Here is a 23,758-nt window from a genome sequence, read left to right on the forward strand (position 1 = left end):
TCAGGTAAAAATCACGTTTTCCTTTAATTGACTACTTAATTCACACCATTTCTTCTCTTGGCTGCTACTTTGGTAACAATTAGGTCCCCACCTCTCAAGAACATTGCATCTAAACAGGCTGACACAGAGCCAGTGTGAACACAGGCCCCAAACCAGGGCTTCTGGAATAACAAGAACAGCAAAACCAGCCCTTCTCTTCACTCAGAAAGGGATTTTGAATTAGAGGGTCTAAAGCTCCAATTTCCAAACACAGAAAACCTGGAGCTCAATGTAAAAATGGAAACCAAAATGCATCAGAAATGAAATATAGTACCTCCTCATATACTCAAGGTCAAGATGGTTCTTGAGAAATAAGTATCTGATCAGCTGGCTTCTTGTGTTAGGAATGGCCCCACTCCAGCATTTTTAAAGGAAGCTGTTTTTGTTTCTATTTCATTTCCCAAAGGGGTATAAAAATCTACTAAAAGGGATATAATCAATCAAAATAAATCAGCTCACTCACAAGACACTCCCAAATAATGATATTTGGTTGCTGAGCATAGTCAGCACATTATTTCAAAGTGGCAAAATTCAGGGTAATCTGAGAATTCAAAAGTAACAGCTACATTTGCTGATAGATTTATGTGAGACACACATACATTTTTTCCAGTGTGTATGCAAAGGACCAAGATCCCTGATCATCAAATAAGTTATTTTGTACATTATAGTGCACAGAACAACAGAGGAAAGACACTTTCTCGGAGAATGACCAAAAGGCATTTTGCAAAAGGTTCATATCACTCTGAAGCAGAAGGACTGGAGCCCAGTGCCTTGTGGCCTTTATTAGCTTGACCCCTCCTCTTCTTTGGTTGCAGTGGCCTCAGTGGCAGCTGTCTCTTCTAAACGTTCTGCTGGCTTCTTCTCTTCCTCTTCGTCCTCCTCGTCCTCCTGGGGATAGAGGTCGGGATATTTCTGCATGCATTCCTGCATGGCCCGGAACTGGTCTACACAGTCTGACCCCTTGACATCCTCTGTGCTATAATGGAAGCAGGAAAAGGCTGACTTGAACTGTTCCCCACAGGGGCCACTGGCCATTCCCCCAAGGCACGGGCAGTTCCAGTTAATGTCTCCATTTGGCAGGATCAATCCTAGAATGGGAAAATGGGCAAGGAAAATGTGAGACAGGCTCTCAAAGGTTTCTGAAAAAGCAAAACCAAGTCCAGTCCTTGAAAGATACTTGGGAGGTACAGAACTGCTGCCTGGTAGGCCCTTGCCTACCTCTCAATTTGGATTGGGTTCCAATGCCTATGCAAACACAGCATCCCTTGGCTTGGCTGGAGAGAAGCCACCAGTGGCAACTTTCTACCCTGATCTATATTTTGAGCCACCTCCCACGGCTCTGGCTGTGCTCCAAGAGCTAAATACTGGAAACCATTTAATCCAAAGAAGAAACCATCATTGGGTTGGTTAGCAAGGAGCTTTTTCAAAGCCCCAACACTTTAAGGAGCTGAGGTATTGATCTCCTTCTTTCGCTCTCTGCTCTGCTCCCATTCAAATGATCAGGACCAGACCACCCCCTGCCTCCAAAAAAGGCACCTTGCCCCCTCAAGCCCCTCTGGCTCTGCAACTGCTCTCAGAAGCTCAGCTCAGTGTGAGGACTGATAAGGAAGAGGCTGAGCCTTCTGCACTGGCGGGAAGATATCCAAGACATGCTGTATAAGGAAAAAGCTAGTGGCATACCAGATGGTGTGGTTCTAGTCTTATAACAGTGAAAAAACCTAGAGGGATGTTAACCATCCTAACCCAACTGCTAAACAGCACGTGTGTTTCAGGGAGGGGTGCAACTGCAGACTGACGTTCAGTTGCGATATTCTATAGGCCCCCTTACTTTTGAATTTTACACTTTCTTGTCTTTGAACCTTATTCACATCTAAATAGTATTTCCTGGTTTTCTAAAATGCTTTCAAGATGATGGCTTCATTTCCAGCTTTGTAATAGACAGGGAAATACGATTCATACAGAAGTTTCTTACATGAGTCTTTTATAGGACTGGGAGCACTCTGTAAGACTCTAAAATGCCCAGTGAAATTATACAATTTTTCACTCTAACCAAGTACCCAGGCATGGCACTCTGAGTTAGTGTCCAAAGTCCTAGGCCTAGGCTGAACCCCATCTCTTCATTCTAGCTCAGGAAACTTCAATGACCAAAAGATCTGCTACTGCAGTTCCTTACTTGTAAAATGGGCTAACAGTGGAGATGTCAATGGATACTGCACCCCAAGCAGGTAGTTCACCACTAGACCATCAATAGCTGCTGGGCACACTCTCAAGTACCACACTATCTGCGGTAAAACACATAATCCTTTTTGACAACCTTCTTCAATCGTACTACAAATCCCAGTTTGCACAGGAGATTCTGTGGTTCAGTGGGGTCTAAGTCAGGACTACAGCCAAGGCCCAAAGGATTCCCAGAGCCCAAGCTGTCTCCCCCCACATCTCACCACCTCTCCCTACACAGGCCAGCATGGTGCTAGAAACCTACAGACACCTCAGAGATATTGTGGGTTGGGTTCCAGACACCACAATAAAGCTAGTATCACATAAAGCACATCAAATTACTTTCTTGGTTTCCCGGTGCATATGAAAGCTATGTTTGCACCACAGTGAATTCAGTGCATAATAGCATTATGTATAAAAAACGTACATATATTAATTGAAAATACTTTATTGCTAAAGAATGCTAACCATCGGGGCGCCTGGGTGGCTCAGATGGTTAAGTGTCTGCCTTCGGCTCAGGTCATGATCCCAGCGTTCTGGGATCGAGCCCCATGTCTGGCTCCTGGCTCGCCTGGGAGCCTGCTTCTCCCTCTCCCTCTGCCTCTCCCCTGCTCATGCTCTCTCTCTCTCTGTATCTCTGTCTCAAATGAATAAATAAAATCTTTAAAAAAAAAAAAAGAATGCTAACCATCATCTGAGCTTTCAGTGAGTTGTAAATTTTTGCTGGCGGAAGGTCTTGCCTTGATGTTGATGGCTGCTGACTGATGAAGGTTGTGGTTGCGGCAATTTCTTAAAATAAGACAACAATGAAATTTGCTGCATCAATGGACTCTTCCTTTCACGAATAATTTCTCTGTAGCATGTGATGCTGTCTGATAGCATTTTACCCCGAGCAGAACTTCAAATTGAAATCAATCCTCTCAAACCCTGCCACTGCTTTATGTCATATTCTTTTGTTGTCATTTCAACAATCTTCACAGCATCTCCACCAGATGTAGATTCCATCTCAAGAAACCACTTTCTTTGCTCATCAATCAGAAGCAACTTCTCACCTGATAAAGTTTTTTTTAACTGAAGTATAATTAACATACAGTGCTATATTAGTTTCAGGTGTATAATATATAATTCTATACCCTTCTCAGTGCTTATCAAGGTAAGTGTACTCTTAATCCCTCTCACCCGTTTCACTCCTCCCCCGGCAATCATCAGTTAAAGCTTGATCAGGAGATCGAGGCAGTTCAGTCACGTCTTCAGGCTCCACTTCTAATCCTAGTTTTCTTGCTATTTCCACCACATCTGCAGTTACTTCCTCCCCTCAAGTCTTGAACTCCTTAAAGTCCTCCACAAGGCTTGGAATCTGCTTCTTCCAAATTCCTGCTCATGGTGATATTTTGACCTCTTCCCACGAATCACAAATGTTCTTAATGACATCTAGAATGGTAAATCCTTTCCAGAAGGTTTTCAATTGACTTTGCCCAGATCCACCAGAGGAATCACTATCCATGACAGCTATATAGCTTTATGAAATGTATTTCTTAAACAGTAAGACTTGAAATCAAAGTGACTCCCTCATCCGTGGAATGCAGAATGGATGTTGTGGTAGCAGGCATGAAAACAACAATCTCGTACATCTCCACCAATGTTCGTGGATGACCAGGTGCACTGTCAAAGAGCAGGAATATTTTGAAAGGAATCTTTCTTTTCTGAGCAGTAGGTCTCAACAGTGGGCTTAAAATATTCAGTAAGCCACACTGTAAATAGATGTGCTGTCATCCAGGCCCATCCTCAGGGCCCTAAGATTTTTGGAATGGTAAGTGAGCACTGGCTTCAACTTCAAGTCACCAGCTGCATTAGCCTCTAATAACAGAGTCAGTCTGTCCTTTGAAGCTTCAAAAGAAGGCACTGACTTCTCTCTATCTCTGAAAGTCCTAGATGGCATCTTCTTCCACTAGAAGGCTGTTTTGTCTACATTGAAAATCTGTTGTCTAGTGTAACCACCTTCATTAATGATCTCAGCACGATCTCCTGGATAACGGGCTGCAGCTTCTACATCAACACTTGCTGCTTCCCTTTGCTCTTTTATGTTATGGAGACGGCTTCTTTCCTTCACCCTCATGAACCACCTCTGCTAGCTTCACACTTCTCTTCTGCAGCTTGCTCACCTCTCTCCACCTTCTCAGAATTACAGAGAGTTAGGGCCTTGCTCCCCATTAGGCTCTGGCTAAGGGAATGTTGTGGCAGGTGTTCTCTTCTCTCCAGACCGCTACAGCCTTCTCCGTATCAGCATTCAGCTTGTTACACTTTCTTATCATTTGTGTGTTCACTGGAGTAGCACTTTTCATTTCCTTCAAGAACTTTTCCTTTGCATTCACAGCTTGGCTAACTGTTTGGTGCAAGAGGCCTAGCTTTCAGCCCATCTTGGCTCTTGACAGGCCTTCCTCACTAAGATCAATGACTTCTAACTTTTGATGTGACATGAGAGGCTGCAAACTTTCCCTTTCACTTGAACACTTAGAGGCCACTGTCAGGTTATTAACTGGCCTAATCTCAGTATTGTCGTGTCAGGGAATGGGGAGACCCGAGGAGAGGGAGAGAGACAAGGAAGAGCCAGTCGGTGGAGCAGTCAGAAAACACACAACATTTATCGATTGAATTCCTCATCTTACATGGCTTATGGCACCTGAAACAGTTATAATAGTAACATCAAAGATCACCAATCACAGATCACCATAACATATACAATAACAAAAAAGTTTGAAATACTGCAAGAATGACCAAAACCTGACAGAGACATGAAGTGAACATATGCTGTTGAAAAAATGGCACCAACAGACTTGCTTCAAGCAGGGTCGCCACAAACCTTCAATTTGTAAAAAGCGTGGTATCTGCAAAGTGCAATAAAACCAGGCCTGTATACAAATGCTGCCCTCAGAAGGCTCAAGACCAGGAAACCTGCAGAGCCAATTTCCAAATGAAACAGTAATACTAACTTTTTAAAATAATAGCCCAGGTCTGCAGGAAGTCTATGCTTCCTTATTTCTCAGGGGAAGGCATGCTAGAATGAGGTAGCTCCTCCCAGAGGGCGCTTTGGGAGCCAATTTGCATTTCAAGGGCAAAATGTAAACACACACAGACGTCAACATTTTAAATTAAGCCCAGATGCAGCAGGTTTGGAACATATAATCAAAACCCTGCAGTTCTAGTCCCTGCCACTTTCTTGGCCAGTCCTCACCTCCTCCTGGGTCCTCAATTTTCCCCCAGACCAGGTGATCTTTAAGGCCCTCCCCCAGTCTTTTTGAGTGGATGAAAATTCCTTCTGCCACCTTTCTAATGGCACTCTAAGCCGAACCAAGTGCTATCTTAGCCATAGAGCTGGGGTGCTTGGATGCAGGAGGCCGGCATGAATTGGTGGCCTACTTAGTCTGCTGAGTGATTCTGCCACTGAGAGCTCAGAACCCGGGTCCCAGAGCTCTCTGTTGTATATGCTTCTTGGTACAATCATTCACTATAAGGGGCTGCAAAGGCTAATACCTCTATGTCCAAGCAGATCTACTATAAACGACAGAAACAGGTGGGACAGAAAACAAGAAGGACGATAAGGCCTGGCAGGAACTGAAGGGGAATGCACAGGCTCAGCAGAGACGCATTCAATTTTAAAACGCCAGGAGACAAACAAAACACGGCCTGATTTGTTCTGTAGGCCTCAATAAATGTGCTTAACTAATATGGACCTCAAGAGAGGCACAACACTGGAACTGACAGGCGACTTGTTTTTCTTCGCCAGAGTGCTGATTCAAGATTATTCCCATAGCTGCCTTTCTCGTAGAATACCTGTGCCTCCCACCATTTCCAACGGAGTGCTCTCGACATGCAGCCTCGACTTGACTTTACTCTCACCCCCAGGAGCAGAAAGACGTTCTCCTTGAGAACATACGCTTCAATTAGCATCTGAAAAATTCCAATCGGGAGCCTACACTCCATGGGCTGCTGCTGCAAGCTCTTTTGACCACATTTACCACCAGTCAGCACTGGAAAGGTTGCTAATTATCATCACAGGTGTCAGAAATGGCTTTAGATTGGTCAACTGAGTACTGTTTACGATACGGACTGTTTATAAATCCTGCACACACACACACACACACACACTGGTCAGTCTTACACACACCAGGGAAGTTCCAGTGAGCCCAGCAGTCTAAAGCCTCTGGAATGGCATCCTAGGCCCAAAAGACCACTGACCATTAATAAGTTGTATGCAACAGTTCTGACTAGGTGAGCTGGATCCTGCCACTGGAAAATTGTCCCTCAATCTCGAGTGAGCTTTTTGTGCAGGATCCTTGCTGAAGCACCGACGAAGAGCGAGCAGACCTCACCACCTCACAGAACAAGGTGTAGGACTCTTCCGTGCCTGCTTGCTAATGGTCTGTAGATGTGGCAGAATTCCATCTGCCAGCTCAACTGAGCAAGAGGATCCCTGTCACCTTAACCCGCCTGCCACACTGGAATCCATGGCCACCCCCCAACCCTGGCGTAAAACTTCATCATCGGGAAGCATCCAACCAGCTCAGTCTGTGTAAAACTTTAGAAGAAAAAGAGAAGACTTCAGTTCAGGAGAAACTTAGGTTCTGGCCTAATAGCCAGGGGAGTGCATCAGCATGAGGGCTAGAAAGCACTGTCCTTGGAGATAGTCCATGGCTGGGAAGGACACCTGAAAACCCAACCTTGGCCAGGACAAAATGGGAAAACTATTATGGACATTTTCCCCAGGAAGGGTCCGTGGGTCCCTGGGAGGCCCGTGTCACTTACCATGCTCCTCATACGGATCGTTGGGATCATCAGCCACCAGCTCTGCATTGCTTGGAGTTTCATGGTCTTCTTTGGTCACAAATATGATTCGATCCTTCCCTAGTGTTTGGAGAACAGAGGAAGAAACATTTCACTCAAGAGCAGCCAAACAGCCCCAAACCCAAAGAAGCCACAAAAAGCAAGTTTTAAGACTGTCCTACGCAAAACCCCAAAGCGAGGTGACCATCAAACTGCCCTTCCTGGATTATATCACTGAGTCTGTGTGTGGTCTAGCAGCCACTTGTATTGAGTGCCTGCACCTGGAACAAAAACTCCACCAAGGTCATGGGTAAGGAAGAAGATGCCGTATGCACCAAGGTAGGAGACAAAATGCCTGATCCAATGAAATGCAGCTGCTTTAGTCCACAGATTTGCTGATAATAGAGTTGTGCAACAAATTCTTCCCATCAAGAAAGGGGCAGTCTCATCTCAGAACTCCCCTGGCACTTGGACTGTCCCCATTATGTCCCATCAACCTATGAAGGCCTCATCAACCTGCCGCCGTCTCCCCTCCTCCCCAGGCCCAGCAGGGAGCTGCAAGCTGTCAGCCTTCAGATAACTCTAGTGGAATGAAGAAGACTCACTAGGGCCTCGGAGTGCCTGCCGCTGGGCACCCCGCTCCACTCTACTAGGGCTCGAGTGCATGTGCGCAGGGAAGGGGTGGAAGGGACAGGAAAAAGGCATGCAGGAAAAGACTTGCTTCTAGCCCTGTAAGGGTTTACCCACAGCATTCAGAATGCAGACGAAGTCTGAGGAGACTGAGAACTTTGACAAGAAGAGAGGGCAGGGATGTGGGTGCCTGGCCAGCAGCCCACCACAGCCCACTCGGCTGATGTAGCCACCGATGTGTGTCCAAGAAGATGCCCTGTGCAAAAATATCCCGGTCACCTGCCTCTGAAAGGCTGGGGACACAGTGGTCTGAGAGTGCCCACAATCAAGACTCCCTCTGGCCTCTTGGCCCCTAATCGTGGCTAGAAAGAAGGGGTCATGGTGGTAGGGAACATTACGGAGGTTCCCCATGGTCCCCGAGGCCTGGGGAGATTTCCCGACACGTGGAATGACTGGCGGGGCGGGGGCGCGGATTTCATGAAGTGCTGATGTTATCAACTTCTGCAACAATCTGCAGTTCGTTATGTTTTAGAACAATCACCCAACCTAAATATAATAGGCTGAGTGTTAGGGTCAGGACTGAGGCCCTGCAAGGACCAGCGTCAGGAAGCCAGCTCTTCATGTGAACCTCGATCAGGCCAGAGCCCCTGGCCGTACGTGCCTGGCTGCCAGAGGGTCCTGAGCCTCCAGGCTGGTGGGAGCCAAATGCATGCTGTGTGAGGAGAAGTTCCTCGTGGGAGGCTGCACCCGCAAAGGAACGAGAATCAGTGTTGACTGAACTGGTATGAGTGTGATCCGAGGCTTTTTATACAATAGAAGACCAACCCCAGAGTGGTTACTCAAAGTCAACCAGCCGGAAAGGGCAAGGCAGGCAGGTCTGCTGTCCGACACCCTCCCGGCTCTCTCCCCTACACCTTACAGCTGTCCACACACCTCACCTTCCTAGAACCTGTGGCCATCAGCTAACCACAGTCTGTCTGATATTCCTGTTGCGGTTGGGAGCACTTTGTCTTCAGCACCCCACACACTGCATGTCATCAGTTGCCCCTGCTGTTCCTGGAGGGCAGACTGAGGCCGGCCCCTCTCTGGGTCCTGTGTGTCAGCTAGCTCCTGCCATCCCATCCCTACCCTGAGAGGAGCCAGCAGGAGCCCCATTCTACGGTGGTAAGCCTAGGGCTACGGGAAGTGGATGTACCTGAGCCCACACCAGGCTGGAATTTGAACCCAGCTCTGTGTGTTTCCAAAGGCCACGCTGTGGAGATCCTTTACCCAGACCCACACTGCCCCACCCCCACCCCCAGGACACACAAGAATAAAAACAATAGCTAACACCGGGTACTTAGCATGACTCAGACACTGTCCTGAGAGCTTTGTGTGCTTGGAGCAGGAATAAACGTTTTGTACAATAAGCCCCAAGAAGCTGAGAATTAAGAGAATGTTTGCTGAGTGAATGAACAGGAGCTTTCTTCTAAGCTCCTGGGTACCCACCTGGTGAAGGGCAAGGACAAATGCAACAACCCTACTGACTACCCATTCTCACCCAGGAGATGTGGGACAATGGGACCTCAACTGGAAGGGCATGGGAAGTGCCTTCTCCAGGTCCCATCCACATTGGCCCTTGGGCAGGGCCTTCATCAGTGGCCTGCTGTGAGTCAGCTACAATGGGGGCAGAGGCTGGGCCTGCAGAAGTTTGGCTCTCTGGGAGCTGCTGGCATTTTCTCTGATTATTTCAGTTCTTTTCCCTTTACACTTATAAAGTTCCATCACAGGCTTGTTAAGAGAAACCAAAGAAAAAGGTTTGGGCCCACACCAAGCTGAAGTATTTACGGAAGAGGATTGAGGAAAATACAGGGGCTAAAAGCAGAGCAACACCTCCAGAGAAGACAGTTCAGGGGACAGAGGGAAGGCACCCTTCTCATGCCTCCACAGGGTCTCCCACATGGGGTAACAAACAGTAAGGACAGCCGAACCTTGGCATGCTCGGGGACTGGGCCTCCAGTCCCCCCGTGGTTCTGCCGTCCTGTGACCAGCTCCTTCCTGCTTGTCAAACTAGCTCTCTCTCCATGTGCTGAAATGCAGTCCTGTCCCTGACCGTGAACCCCACAGTTGGGGTCCTCAATTCCTCTATCCGGCCAAGGCCACACAGCTGGTAAGTGTACAAGAAGAAGCTAAGGCCCGTCTGCCTGCTATTCGCGCCAAAGCACGATGCAGCCCCTCTGGGTCCTTGACTGAGGTTTGGTGTCCTTGTTGGCACCCACGTTCGGCACCCACGTTCTGTCATTACACGAGCAAAAATAGCTTCATCTGGACCATCCTTTGGATTCCAAGAGCCTTGAGAGCAAAGTCCTGGATCCTGCTGCTCCTTGCCTCTTCTACCAGTCATTTTACTTAGTGGATGTTTACTTACACATTTAAATTAGGTTGAAGTTTATCGATACCTTTAGTTGATTATGGTGACTTCACCTAAGTCTTAGAGGCTTCACTGACAGAAATGAAGTGTGGGGCGAACAGTCCCGCTGAGCTGTCTGGCAGAGAAAGTAAGGATTCCAAGCCTCCCTGAGTGGCACTTTTCCTACCCTGGATAGGTGTCTTTGTCCATTCAGGCTGCTATAACAAAATACCACCACTGAGGTAGTTCATAAACAACAGAAAGTTACTGGTCACAGTTCTGGAGGCTGCCAGTCTAAGATCAAGGCCCCAGTATGGTCACCTTCTGGTGAGGGCCCCTTCCTGGGTCACAGCAGCTGCCTTCTCGTTGTGTCCTCACAGGGTGGAAGGGGCTAGCGATCTCTCCGGGGCTTCTTTTATAAGGGCATTCATCCCAAACATGAAAGCTCCACCCTCATTCCCTAAGCACCTCCCAAAGGCCCCTTCTAATACTATCACCCTTGGAACTTTGGATTTCAACCTATGAAACTGGGGGGACACATTCGTACCATAAAACTGGGGGAAGAAGATCCCCTGGGTGATCTGACAGTGGTTTCTAAGCAGGGATGTATCTTTGCATCCCCAATCCTGGTATCCAGACGGAGCTCCTTTTGTTTCATGGACAAATAACATTAAGGGCTAGAAACCATCTGTAGAAAGAAGAGAAGCACAGCTCTAAGGCTGAGAGAGAAGACCAGCTTCGGGAGGTCTGGTTCAGTGGCATCGATATCACAGAGTTTTAGGCCTGGGGTTCAAATGTGAGCATGAGCACATAACAGCTGTGATCGCAGGCACCTTCTTGTCCCCCGGCAGCTCAGCCTCTCTTCCTCCCATGGTCAGGGCAAGAATCATGAGACTTTGCTTAAACAAAAGAGGTGAAATGAGTTTCTGCTCTCACCTGAAATCCCACTCGAAGGACAGTAATTTTTTAAATGGCATTAAATGACAAGGATAAAAGGGCCAAGAAAAGAGACAACCACAGGCTAGAGAGGTCAGTAAAGTTTGGGAAGTGGGCAAGCTGAGAGCGAGTGCTTTCTGACTTAACACAAAGTTGAACCCAAAGTCACAAGGAGGGGAAATCAGCTAGAAGAAAATCCATCCTCACCCTAGTACCCTGTTAAGGGTCAGGAATCAGGGGCCCCAGGGCCCACTGTGAAAGCAGGACTTAAGGGAAAAACTGAGAACAGAAAGTCTGATTAAACAGTTGGATACCAAGACACCCCCAATTCATTATTTTTACTCTCTGTACAGCCATCCTTGACTCCTTTCTCTCAACCTCCATCATCAAATCTGGTTGGCTCTACCTTCAAATACAGCCAGAAAGATCTGCATCCCTCACCTCCAAGACCCCATCTCCCACCACTCGCTCCCTCCATTCCCACACCTCGTTGCCTTTACTAGACACACTGGGGGCACACCTACCTCTAGGCCTGGGCCCAGGCTGTCCTCACTTCCGGGAGCTCCCTCCAGATATCCCCACAGCCACCCTCTCCCTGCTTTCATACCTCCTGCTCAGATGCCGCCTTCTCCGACCATTCCCCATCTCCCTTGGCCTGCCTTTTCTCCAAAGCACTTTTCCTCACCTAACATATTATATATTTGCTTACTCCCTGTTTCCCCCACTGAAGTATCAGCTCTTCTAGGGCAAGGATTCGTCTATTCCATTCATTGCAGTATCCCCACAACCTAGAACAGTGTCCACAACGTGGTGGGTAATCAATATTTGTTGAACAAATGAAAGGAGAAACCAAACTGAAGACCTCAGCAGAAAGCAGGAAGACAGAATGGTTCTTACCATTAAGTAGATTACAAACAAAACAAAACAAAACAAAACAACCTTGGATAAGTGGTCTCATTTCTCCCCAGAAAGGGGAGTAGGAACACGCACGGGATCTTTACATGTCAAAATCTTCAGCAGATCCAACCCAGATGGAGAGCCCATCTCTTCCCCAACGCCATGAAGCAGATGATGTCACCTGCACTCACCAGCACCTGCTCAGGGGCTGGAACACCACAGGTGTTCAATAAATGTTTGTTGAGGAACTGGAGAAGGCAGACAGCAACAGAAAAGAGGGAACTAAAGAAAGGATCAGTGTGGCACTAATACAGAAAGTGTGGGTGGTCTACGGCCAGGGAGCGAGGCTGAGTCCACGCCGTAGAACACTTGGATGTCAAAACTTCTAACCTGAAAGCTGGGTGGTGGGGGGGACCCCTGAAGTAAATTTGCTCAGGCAAGTGACTCACTCAGAACCCAGAATGAAGAGCCAGCCATGGGAAGAGCTGAAGGACAGAGGTACCAGGCAAAGGAACAACTCAGACACCAGTGTAGCTCAACAGTGATGGGGTAGTTAGAAACCAGGCTGGAGCCAGATCACGCAGGGGCTTTCAATTCTCATCCCCAAACTAAGAGATCTTTGACCCAGGAAAAGATGAAGATCCATGTTTTGGGTGGCAGATGGCAAATGCCTTTCCTTCCCAAAGAACCTGTGATTCCTAGATATCCTCACGGGCAAGGAGAGGTCTTATTCACCTGGCACAGCCTCATTATACCTAAAAAGCTCAAAATTATTTGCTAAATGAAGTAAATCAGAAACCCAGAGAAAGAAAATTAAAAACAAGAGACCTACTAACAAAGTAGTGAGGGCAGAGGACTTTTGTTCATGGCACAATTATTAATCAATAAAAATAGTACCCAGGAGAGACATCAGTGAGTATTATGGCTTTATGACCCAGGAAAGGAGTGGTTCTATTAGGAGAATGAGGTACTGGGGAAAAGGCTTGATATTTTAGATGGAGCTGTTCTCTAATTGGATGTATGACCTTGGGTAGGTCATCCCCTTCTCTGGTCTTCAGATTCCCTGAATTAAACTGAGGGAATCAGACTGACTATTCACCAAAGAATTTGAGTGACTTCCAACTCTCTTTGTAGTTTTACATTCTCATGAGTCCACCATAATTGCCAGGCACAGAGAAGATGCCCGTGAGTATCTGTTGAATGAATGAAAACCAACTTCTCATTTTACAAGATTGGAAACTGGGGCCTGGAAGGGTTAGGTGGCAGCTCAGGGACAAAAAGCTAGTTAGTAGCAGTGTGTGGGGAGGCCCTGGGACTCCAGCCAAGAGACTCCTGGGTTCCTCAGTAGAGGTAAGAACAGATGAAGCAAAGAGGAGATAGGCAGAGGAGATGGGCACTTTGTTGGAAGGGGGGGGGGGGGGGGGCTTCCCAGCAGAGAGCTCCCTGGAATCCAGCAGGCACCAGACTGAATGGTGCAGTTTCTGTGATCAGACTGATGAAGCTTGAACCCCAGCTCCAAGATATACTGTGTCAAGTACTTGCCTTAGGCCAAGTCACCTCTGTGTCTTAGGGTCCACTCTGGTAAAATGTGGGTAACTTATAATTATAAAAATCGCTGCGAGATCAATGAGAAAAGCCATATAAAGACTCTGGAACAGTGTCTGGTACGTAGTAGGGGCTCAGTAAATGTCCACGTGGGTGGCACTTTTACCACTCCAGCACAGCCCCTAACCCGAGTGGCAACTTTTCAGGAGGGACAGTTAAAAGGCGCCTACAAATGGAAACGGGTGGTGGGTGGTAAGAGCGATAGTAAAAACAATAAATTCCCAATTACGAGCCAAAGGAAGCGTGCTCAGCACTTCCCGTACCCCCTTGGCCTAGTTCATGAAATCTCCCACGTGCTGGTCCTTCTGAGGTCCGGGTTCGAGTCTCACAGTGACCTTGGACCAGCCTCGTTCCTCCCAATCTCGGTTTTCTCATCTGCAAAACGGAGGTGGCGACCCCACCGCTCAGCCCTCCCAAGGATCCCGAAGAGGGTACCCGGGGTCGCGCCTCGAGTCTCCCGCGCCTGCAGTGGGGTCGCGGGGCGCCGGGGCCTGCGTGGCCGCGGGGGTGGCAAAATCGCTTGGCCCCTGCAGGCCCTCGTAGGCCGGTCTCCATGGCAGCCCGCCCTGCCTACCTTCCTGCCGGCAGTAGGCCATGGCTGCAGCCCCGGCGCTCAGACCTCGCAGAGATAGCGGTGGCGGCGGCACTGGCGGCAGCGCGATCACGCTGTGACCTCTTCTCAGGCAGGGCGGGCGGCTCCGAGGCCCACGCGGACCCGCCCCCTCCAGGCCTGCCCGCCGCGCGCCTGCCTCTGCGCCCTCTCAACCCTACCCCGGCCCCAGTCAGCCGGGAACTACATTTCCCAGGAAGCCGCGCGCTGGTCGGTGACTCTTCAAGGCAGTGGAACTACATATCCCGGAATGACTTGCAGTGCGCAGGCGCATCAATGAGGCACGGTGCGTGTTGCAACTTAGTGGCTAAAGCACCTGATCCCGGACTACATTTTCCAGGAGGCCCTGCGGCGCGCATGAGCAGAAAAGCTGTGGCTCACGGGGCGGCAACTTTTGCACGTCCTCCCTGATTCTAGGATTCACGGGGATTTTCGCAGCTCCTCGTCGGGCGAGAGACCGCTGGGCTCTGCACTCAGGCCGTCAACCCCTTACATAGCTGAGCAGAGCGAGGGTGAGCGCCCAGCCGGGTCCCGCCATGGCCGCGAACGTGAGTGTCTCCTGGTCTGCCGGACCCCACCCATACTTCCCCATGTCCCCGAAGGGGCCGCCTGGGTCCATCTTGCCTGCCTGCCCCTCGTCTGTGCGGCCAGCCCCATCTCCCTCTGCATGCCCTTGTTCCGGCTTTCCGGCAGCTAGCCCGTCCGTTCACCTCTCTTGGTCTGTCCGGACCTCCTCGTCGGGCCGCACGTTTGCGGGGAGGGAGACTCAGGAGCTGTTGTTCCCGGCATTGGGATCTCCTTGTGCTAGGCGCCTTCTCGCAGCCCCTCCTTTCATTATCAGTTCCCGCCTGGGCCCTTGGGCTTCTCATTTACGGGCTGTGAGAGCTGGACGCGATCTCCGAGGGAGCCAGTCCGCGGGAAGGGTGGGGAAGCCGATACCGCTCAGGTGGAGCTGTCCCATCAACTGACAGACTGGACTGTGCGGGCGGGCAGGGAGCTCCACGCCCTAGGGAAGCATGTAAACCGAGGCTGTGATGCTGCAAAGGGGTGCGGAGGAGTTAGGATGACTGTGAGAGGGAGCGTTTCCTCACTGCCCGGCCCCTTGTCCTCCCAGGTGTGTTTGGTTAGAGAGGCCATGGCTGAAGGTGGTTCCCTTCAAAAGCCTTCTGGCTGTTTGTCCCTGCAGCCAGCCTGTCTCGGGAACCTTTCCACTTAAGATTTAAGCCCAACATTCATTCAACAAACCGAACAGCACCTCCCACCAGGGTGCTGGGTGTGGGAGAGTCTGGTGACTCACCACTCCCCTCCTCTGTGAAAGTGCTTCTGGAGCCAGCCCTGGTGCCCTGCCAGCCCCAGGACACTCCCTCCCTCCTGCTTTGCTGGAGTGTCCTAGCCACTCTCCCCGGGCCTGTTACACTCTCCTTCCAGCCCCTCCTCTGTCCCCAAGAGCCCTCTCTGCCCCCCACACCCTTGGAGAGGAGGATTTATATCACTGACAGCCCTAGCGTGCTCCGCCTCAATTGGAGTTGTCTGGGAGACCTAGAAACTGTGAATGCTGCACCTAGAAAAGCCTCAGAGGTGGTCCGAGACCCAGGGTCTGCCAGGGGAGAGGACAGTCAGGAGACCAGCCTGCCCCCAGAGGTAGACTCCTGTCTGCCCCCATACCATGTTTTACAGATGGACAATTTCCCCAGTAGGTGAAGGCACTTGCCCAGCTTGGCCAGCTACTTCATGGGAAGATGCTGAAGATAGCAGGCTTTGGAGTCAGGCAGACCTGGGGGCAAATCCAGTTTCTTCCTCTTAGAAGCTGTGTGGCCTTAATCACTCTGGGTTTGTGTTTCTTCGTGGGATCTGTTAGTGTGAAGTTTAAGGGAGTCAGCCTGTGCTTAGCACAGTGCCTGGTGCATAGAGGGTGCTTAATACATGAAAAAAAATCTATGTTCATAGTCTGACACAGATGGCCCTGGTGGGGAGAGACTGTCTTGGGTATATTGGCACCTGACCTTTGCCAAGGAATGTGTATGAATGTGGGTATCTTCTGCAGTCAAACCTTTGTTGAGTCATCCAGGAGCTGGGTGCATGTTTACAGGAGCCACCAGGCCCGGGGAGGAGGAAAGATCTGAAGATGGTGGGATGGAGCAGGGAGGTGACAGAATTTCTTAATTGGTATAACAGCGAAAGTGCCCTGTGACAGAGGTACTGTGAACCATCTCCATATTATATGTGAGTAAACTGGATCAGAGAGGTAGAGCAACTAACGCAGGGTTACACAGCAAGTAATTTTCAGGGCCTGTGTATCAACCTCTGTACCATCACTCGTTGCTCTTTGCTCCTTAGCCTAGAGTGCTTACTGAGGACACCTGTATGTATTCAACACATATCAAGGAGCCAACATCAAGATAAGGGGCTCAAAGATGGCCTTGAAGGGGAAGAAGAGAGGCACTGGAGGGTCGCCCTCAGGCTAGGGAAATAGTCCAGTAGTGAGATATGGGTGGAGGAAATCACCATCATCCTCCATTCCAAGACCCTCCATGTTTACTGGGATTTTGTTTTGGAATGTGGGCCGAGTGTGTCCTGTCACTACCCAGCCTACCCTTCCTGTAGACTGAGATACACCCTCCTGTGCCTTTCTTTCTTCCCTCCAAGACCTTCCATGAGCTCCTCTCTGACGTTGGCTCCTAGATGTATGCTGAGGGGAGGCCCAGAAGGAAGTTATGCCTTCTGGCTTCCAAGTTTGGGGCTGCGCTGCTAATAGCAGGACGGGCTCCTTTTCCTGCCACTCTCTGCAGCTGGCTCCCAGTGTTCAGCTCTCCTTACAGCCCAAGAAGTGAGGAATGAGGCTTGGAGCAAAGTGGTAGGAGAGTGGCCTCTGTTCTGTCCAGATATGAAACTTAATTCTCCCTCTTAGAGGCTGAGTGATCTGGGCTGATGACTTAACTGATGAGCCTCTGTTTTCTCATCTGTGAAATGGGGTAGCGATAGCTTGCCTGTGATTGGCCTGTGATAGACTGGAATGTTGCCGTTGTCATCATTTCGATGGTTGATGGTCACCTCCCTGCCGGCAGTGAACTGCTCTACTGATGTTTCCCAATGATATGGAAAGTTAAGACCATGTCTGAATCTAATGGACATCTGGACTCTGGCAGGCCTGGGCTGGGGACATTGGGGGACAGTCAGAGAATATGGCATCAGCCTTATTCAGGCAGAGACTAACCTGAATCTCTCCTCTGGCCCCCTGTGCCAGGGGCTTGGCTCACTCTGAGTGCACGTCTCAGAACCACTTTACACCTTTGTGACTTTTGTCAGCTTACCCCCAGCCATGGCACCAGTCTTGGTGTCAGTTGCAAAGAAAGCTGTTAACATTCCCACCCTTAGCGCCTGTACATTACGTCCTATGTCCTAGGCACTGAACTGTCTGATAATTAAGTCCTTTGGTTCTCACCAGAACCCTGTGTACTGGGTTTTTATCCCCATTTTACTGATGAGGAAATGGACGGCATAAAGGGGTCAATTGCTCACCCAAGATCCCATAGCTTGAATTGAAACCCACTCCTTCTGGCTCTGGAATTCTGCCCTTAACGATGATACTCAGTCGGCAGTGGACACACTTCAAACCATGCTTCTGTTATTGGTTGGATAAAACTTGACCCCCTGACGCTGGAGCTTGAGGCCTCTCATGAACCTGCCTGGATGTGTCTAGCTGCCCTCAGTTCCCTCCACCCAGGCCTCCCCAAACCCAGCCAGAGCAGATAGGCAGCTCTGCTCCTGGAAGCACTTCCCTCACCACTGCTCAGACAGTTCCCCCTGCTAAGGATGCCCTTACTCCAGAGTCTGCCTCTGAGATCCCAATCAAATGCCGCCTCCTCTGGGGAGCCTGCTGTGATCCCCCAGCCGGAAGGGGTCCCCTGCTTGGCACAGGATCTGCTCCTCACCAAGCACTCAGCATGGCTTAGTACTGTTTGTGCCTGCCACTCGATGGCCCTGCAGCCTGTTGTCTCCTTGCCTCACCCCTACAAGACCCTGCATGGCCCTTGGGAAGCCGAGCCACCGTTTGATGAATTGAATTAATAATATATGTCTAATAACCTCTCTGTAAAGCAGTTTGGCAGTTTCTTAAAAACACACATCGTCCCTGTGATCCAGCAATTTCACTCCTACGTTGGTATTCATTACCCAATACCCAAGGGAAATGAAAGCACAGGTCTTCATAAGGACTTGTACAGGAATGTTCATAGAAGCATTGTTTGTAAAAGCTAAAAACTGGAAACAACCAAAATACCCACCCACTGGTGACTGAGTCAACTTACGTGGTATACTCCTAGATGGAGTACTACTCAGCCATGTAAGGGAATGAGCTACCACTATACACCACAGTATAGATGACCCTCCTCAGAATCTGGACAGAAAAGAGCTGGTGCTGTATGATGGCCCCATTTGTATCGGGTTCCATAAGAGGCAAAACTAACCTATAATGATACAAATTCAAATAGTTGTTACCACTAGGGGCTGGGGAGCAGGGAATATTGGCAGGAAAGAGGCACAAGGTAACTTTCTGTGATAATAGAAACATTCCGTATCTTGATCTGGATGTCAGTCAAGTGGGGTAAGCATTTGTCAAAGCCCCTCAAACAGTATGCTTAATATCTGTGCATTTTACTATATATAATTGAAACTCAATGAGAATAGTATACACAAATAGCAAAATTCAGTTTACTTTTTAAAAAACTAAGTTTCATTTTGATTTTTTAAAATATTTTTTTCCTCAGTATTCCAGTACGACTAACAGGAGAGAACATGTCAAAACGACGACCAACCCCCAGCCAGGCTTCTTGGAGCGGCTCAGCGAGACCTCGGGTGGGATGTTTGTGGGGCTCATGACCTTCCTGCTCTCCTTCTACTTAATTTTCACCAATGAGGTAAAATGTCTGGCATCCCTTTGTGCAGAGTGTGGATCCCTGCAGTATTAGAAAGCAAAGGCTATGAATCCAGAGGCTAGATGTGGTAACAGGGCCTAGATTTTACAACAGGTGGGGTAGGGGGGAGGGAGGGTAATGGCTCTGAATTAATCAGAATTCTTTCTCTTATGACCCATCTCATAACTGACCTAAGTAGGAAGATGAATGAATTGGTTCACATTGCCTGAAATCCTGGGGTAGCTACAGCTTCAGGCATGGCTGGATCCAGGTGTTCATGTTGGGTCACTAGGAATCTCCATTTTTCCATCTGTTGCCTCTTTTTCTCTCTTACGGATTTTTCTTTGACAGGCTTTTCCTTTTGTGGTGGTAAAGGTGGCCCAGCAACTCCAGGGTCACATCCAACAGCTTAGCAGCCTAATCTCTTCCAAAATCAATTTAGCAACAGTTGCAGAGAGATATCTCAGTGTCCTGGCTTGTCTCAGCCCTCTCTCTGAACAAATCCCTGTGGACAGTGGACCCATGTTCTGTTTGGCTAGGCCTGGGTCACATGTTTTGGGCAGCAGTACAGAGGGGCCCATATAAACTACAAGGACTGAGAGGGGGGAGGAGAGAAGACAGAGAAAGATGGGGGAAGGGGCACACAACAGACAAGCACAGTTGTTCCCAGCGTGGAGTAGTGCTGAGAATTAGGGGGGTGGGGTGTGCAGCAGGAAGAGGGCTACCTGGGAAAGCAGGAGTCCTTGGCTCCAGTTCTAACTGTGCCACTTGCTGGTCCTCGGTTTTCCGACTGTAAAATGGGGAGATGAGTCTCCGTGCTTCCCGTAATGCACTGCAGTAAGCACAACTGTGTTGAACCACACCTGAGTTGAAATCCTCACTCCCGTTTGCTCACAGGGCCACGCATTGAAGACAGCAACCTCCCTGGCCGAGGGGCTCTCACTTGTAGTGTCCCCCGACAGCATCCACAGCGTGGCCCCGGAGAATGAGGGGCGGCTGGTGCACATCATTGGGGCCCTGCGGACGTCCAAGGTAGGTTTGGGGATGCTCAGGGCACATTGCTCAGGGGCCAGATGCTCAGGGCAAATTGCTGGATGTTGTCTGGTTGAGGATTTTGAGCACATGGCTCTGGCGATGGACACACGGGTGTGACTCCTAGCTGCACCACTCAACAGCTATGTGGACCAGTCACTCCCAAGTCTCAGCATCTTCATCTGTAAAATGCAGAGAGTACCTGTAACAACCTTGGGGGTGGGGGGAAGCTTTTAAGAGTTAGTGGGATTAGATAGGTAACCTTTTGGCATGGTGCTTGGCCCACGGCCGGAGCCTTACGAGGAGGTGCTTTAACAATTACGCTCTGCCGGTGTGGCTGGTGCGGGGCTGAAAGGTACTCTGGTTATCGGACCTCTCCTGTTTGAGCCCTAAATACACTGTTGTTGGCACCATGCCATCGGGCCGTGCCGCCCGAGCCGGGACCGTGAGACTCCTGGTCCCCAGGCAGTGGGCGTGAAGGACTTAGGCCAGGCAGCTTCACCTGCCTCTCCTGCCTGAAGCAGCCGTGGTAGTCTCCATCCTGTCCCTGGCCTCTGTACCTGTCTCTTGGCCAGTCCCACTTCCTCTGGCATCCTAGGCTTATGTGAGTCTTGGCCTGTATTCTGTTTTTTTGACTTGTGTGATTCTTTTCAAAGCTCTTGTCTGATCCAAACTATGGGGTCCACCTCCCGGCCGTGAAGCTGCGGCGGCACGTGGAGATGTACCAGTGGGTGGAAACCGAGGAGTCCAGGTGAGGTGCCGGGGAGTGAAGCCTCAAGCAGGGATAGCGGCTTTCGATTTTGACACTTCTGAAATTTAAAGTATTAAATCTTCCTGTCGGAGAAGTGTCAGATTATCCCGAAATTCCTCATCAGTGATGTTTTGTTTGGAGGTGGCAGTAGTCTAATGAGAGTGGTTCCAAGAAGGAGGGAGGATGAATTAGCCCCCTTGTGGAGGACGTCATCTGGGGATGCCCAGGATTGACACATGCCCAGATCCAGGCCGCAAACAGTGCTTTCCTCTGTGTGGGCTCTGTGTTCTTGCCCAGGCCAGAGCAGAGGTGGCCCTGGCTTACGTCCTGTCCATTCTAGCACAAGTCTGAGGGCAGGTGTCCTTAGGCAAGCAGGGGTCACTTGGAGCTGAGCGGCGTGGACTGTGAGTGAGGGGTGGGGAGGTGGCTAGGGGAGCCAGGGCAGCCGGCGGGGGACCTCCGTGGGGCTGTCCTGGCGCAGACGGTGCAGCCAGGTCCCTGAGCCCAGAGCTCAGGGCTGCAGCCCTTGGTGTGGGCCGAGTGGAGGCACATTTCAGCTCAGAATAAAAAAGCTCTTTTCTCCAGTGTGGGCCTTTGAGGGATAGAGCTGGCTGTGTGGCGGGGAGTAAGCACCCTGTCTCCTGGCTGCTGCAGACAAGGCGGCTCCTTTTGGGGATTTTGACCTGGTCGCCCCGAGTTGCTTCCAGCTGGAGATGCTTAGGGATGGGAATGCCTCTGGGGTGAGAGGCTAACTCTGGGGCTGCCTGTGCTTTCCCCGCAGGGAGTACACTGAAGATGGGCAGGTGAAGACAGAGACAAGGTACTCCTACAGTGAGTACCGGGCCCCCCCATCCCCGCACACATGTGGTCTCTGCCCTGAGCGGAGGCTGACGGCCCTGGGGAAGGCATGGAACAAGGCATCGGGAACCCTGGGTGCCAGGCCTCAGAGTCCTGCTCTTCCATCCCTCCAGCGAGGCTTCAGGAGCCGCCCCTTCGGCCCTGGAGTGGCCACGGGCTTGGATTACAGGACACAGAGCCAGTGGGCCTAAGACACATGGCCACTCTTACCATGGTCTCTGAGTTGTTCCCTCTTCCTGTGACAGACACCGAATGGAGGTCAGAAATCGTCAACAGCAGAAACTTCGACCGAGAGATTGGCCACAAGAATCCCAGGTGAGAGCTGGGTGCCCAGGCCTGACTGAGCAGTCTTGCCTGCCACTCGCAGGTCCCCAGCCTCAGCTTCCTCACCTGAGTGATGGGACTGAGTTCCTCCTGTCTCCTGAGCCGATGGAAGTGTGGGACGTGGCTCTGAGGCCAGTTCCTGCATGGGCAGCAGGAACATGGAAGCAAGACCCAACTTCCTGAGCCCACACAGGCTCCCCCCAAACAAGTCATGAACGTAAGGCCTGGACTGAGTGCCTGAAGGGACTTGCACGTCCAGCGCCAGGGAGGCATTTTGTTAACAGCCGTGGGGGTGGGAAGACAATCAAGAAGGGCTTTCAGGAGGCAGTGGAATTTGATGTGGGCCTTTGTAGGATTTTGGCAGAGGGCGGTTAGCTCAGAGACATGGGGGTGGTGAGATGGGCTTAGTGTGGAGCGTGGCTGGAGCTGTGCTAGGGCTGTTCCCCGGGGGCGGGGGGCAGGGGGGGGCTTCGGAGCTCCCTGGGGCTGGGAAGGGTCAGGGAGGGTGTGAAGTCCACAGAAGGTCCATCTGACAACGGGTGGCTGGGGAGGGACAGGCCGGTAGGGGTCTAGGCAAGGAGGTACGAAGCTCTGGGGGATAGGAGATGGGAGGAGGGTGCTCCACTCAGGCGAGGGGGACAGGTACGCCCTGGGGGGTAGGCCTGGTGAAAAGATGTCCACAGTGCCTGGGCTGGTCTGGATTTGCAGGAGCTCCCTGGGTGGGAACCCTGCCGGGCATAACCCAGAGAGACCCAGAGAGCTCCTGGCCGGCGCCCTGCTCTGCCAATAGCTCCTTCTCTCTCCCACAGCGCGATGGCGGTGGAGTCGTTCACGGCAACGGCCCCCTTCGTCCAGATTGGCAGATTCTTCCTCTCGGCAGGTAAGTCTCTGGCCCTTCACATGAGCCAGCAGCACCCAGAGGCCCTGTGCTTCTACTTGGCCGCCTCCCAGGAGCTCGGGGCCCTGCTGCCCTAGTGTGGGATGAGCCTGCACTTTCCCGGCATCGAACTTTGGGCTGGGGGCCAGAGGGAAGGCGGGTCCCCAGGAGGTGGGGGCCTTGTGTAGAACAGCCCCACCCCAGCCAGGCTCCTCTGAAACGTGGGCTCTTCCCGAGGAGAACTGCCAGGCCCTGCTGCCCGATCTGACCAGACGGAGCAGAGAGCCCCAGAGCCAGTGGTAGAGACAAGGCTGCCCCCCAAGGGCTCCACCTCTGAGCCCCACCTGGCATCTAGCAGTTCATTGCAGGCGACACCCCCCCCCCCCAAGTGACTCCAAAGAGGCTTTCCAGGGACAAGACGGCACCTGGGGTGGGAGAGAAAACACATAGGCCCCAAGTAGCCAGGGTGAGGGAGGAGCGGTGGAGGCCCAGTGCTCCGCCAGGATGCTCCAGGGCCTGGCTTGTCTGCCGTCTGCCCTGTCGCTCAGCTGGGGACTGCTGTGCCAGGCAGCCCCGGCCTCAAGTGCACTGCCCGCAGCCGGGGAGCCAGGCACGGACGGGTGCCTGCATCCGAGGCAGAACAGGTGCGGGGCTCAGGCTGTTCCCAGAGCTGCCGTGGCTCCCGCTGGCCGGGATGGTGGACAGGGAGGCTTCCTGGAGGAGGCGGAAACTAGAGGGGGCCGGCAATATGGAAGGAGGGATTGGAGAAGGGCACTCCCGGTGGGAAGGAGGTCAGGCTGAGGGGTGTGCAGATGTGGGGGGGGCGATGTTCGTTTGCACACTACTGTTGTAACCGCTG

At 51.0% G+C, this 23,758-nt stretch overlaps 2 protein-coding genes across 3 annotated transcripts in view; one reads left to right on the forward strand and one right to left on the reverse strand.

The window, feature by feature from the left end:
- On the reverse strand, positions 1-15,100 carry CHCHD4 (coiled-coil-helix-coiled-coil-helix domain containing 4). Of its 2 annotated transcripts, none has more exons than XM_036073660.2 (3): positions 14,855-15,100; positions 7,060-7,158; positions 1-1,127 (listed from the first exon to the last, which is right to left on the reverse strand). In XM_036073660.2, exons 1-3 carry the CDS (start codon positions 14,931-14,933, stop codon positions 823-825), a joined length of 483 nt encoding a protein of 160 aa, XP_035929553.1. In that variant the 5' UTR covers positions 14,934-15,100; the 3' UTR covers positions 1-822. The 2 variants fall into 2 exon arrangements, with proteins under 2 accessions (XP_035929553.1, XP_035929554.1); XM_036073661.2 differs by lacking the exon at positions 14,855-15,100 and adding an exon at positions 14,109-14,328.
- Positions 14,498-23,758, forward strand: part of TMEM43 (transmembrane protein 43) — a 19,017-nt gene continuing 9,756 nt past the window's right edge. Inside the window, exons 1-7 of the mRNA XM_036073659.2 lie at positions 14,498-14,692; positions 18,911-19,060; positions 19,955-20,089; positions 20,746-20,840; positions 21,622-21,671; positions 21,944-22,013; positions 22,832-22,902. Coding sequence (XP_035929552.2) covers positions 14,681-14,692; positions 18,911-19,060; positions 19,955-20,089; positions 20,746-20,840; positions 21,622-21,671; positions 21,944-22,013; positions 22,832-22,902 — 583 coding nt within the window. The 5' untranslated portion in view covers positions 14,498-14,680. The remainder of the gene's footprint in view (positions 14,693-18,910; positions 19,061-19,954; positions 20,090-20,745; positions 20,841-21,621; positions 21,672-21,943; positions 22,014-22,831; positions 22,903-23,758) is intronic.

This window comes from Halichoerus grypus, chromosome 1 (assembly GCF_964656455.1).
Source record: "Halichoerus grypus chromosome 1, mHalGry1.hap1.1, whole genome shotgun sequence".
Taxonomy (NCBI): domain Eukaryota; kingdom Metazoa; phylum Chordata; class Mammalia; order Carnivora; family Phocidae; genus Halichoerus; species Halichoerus grypus.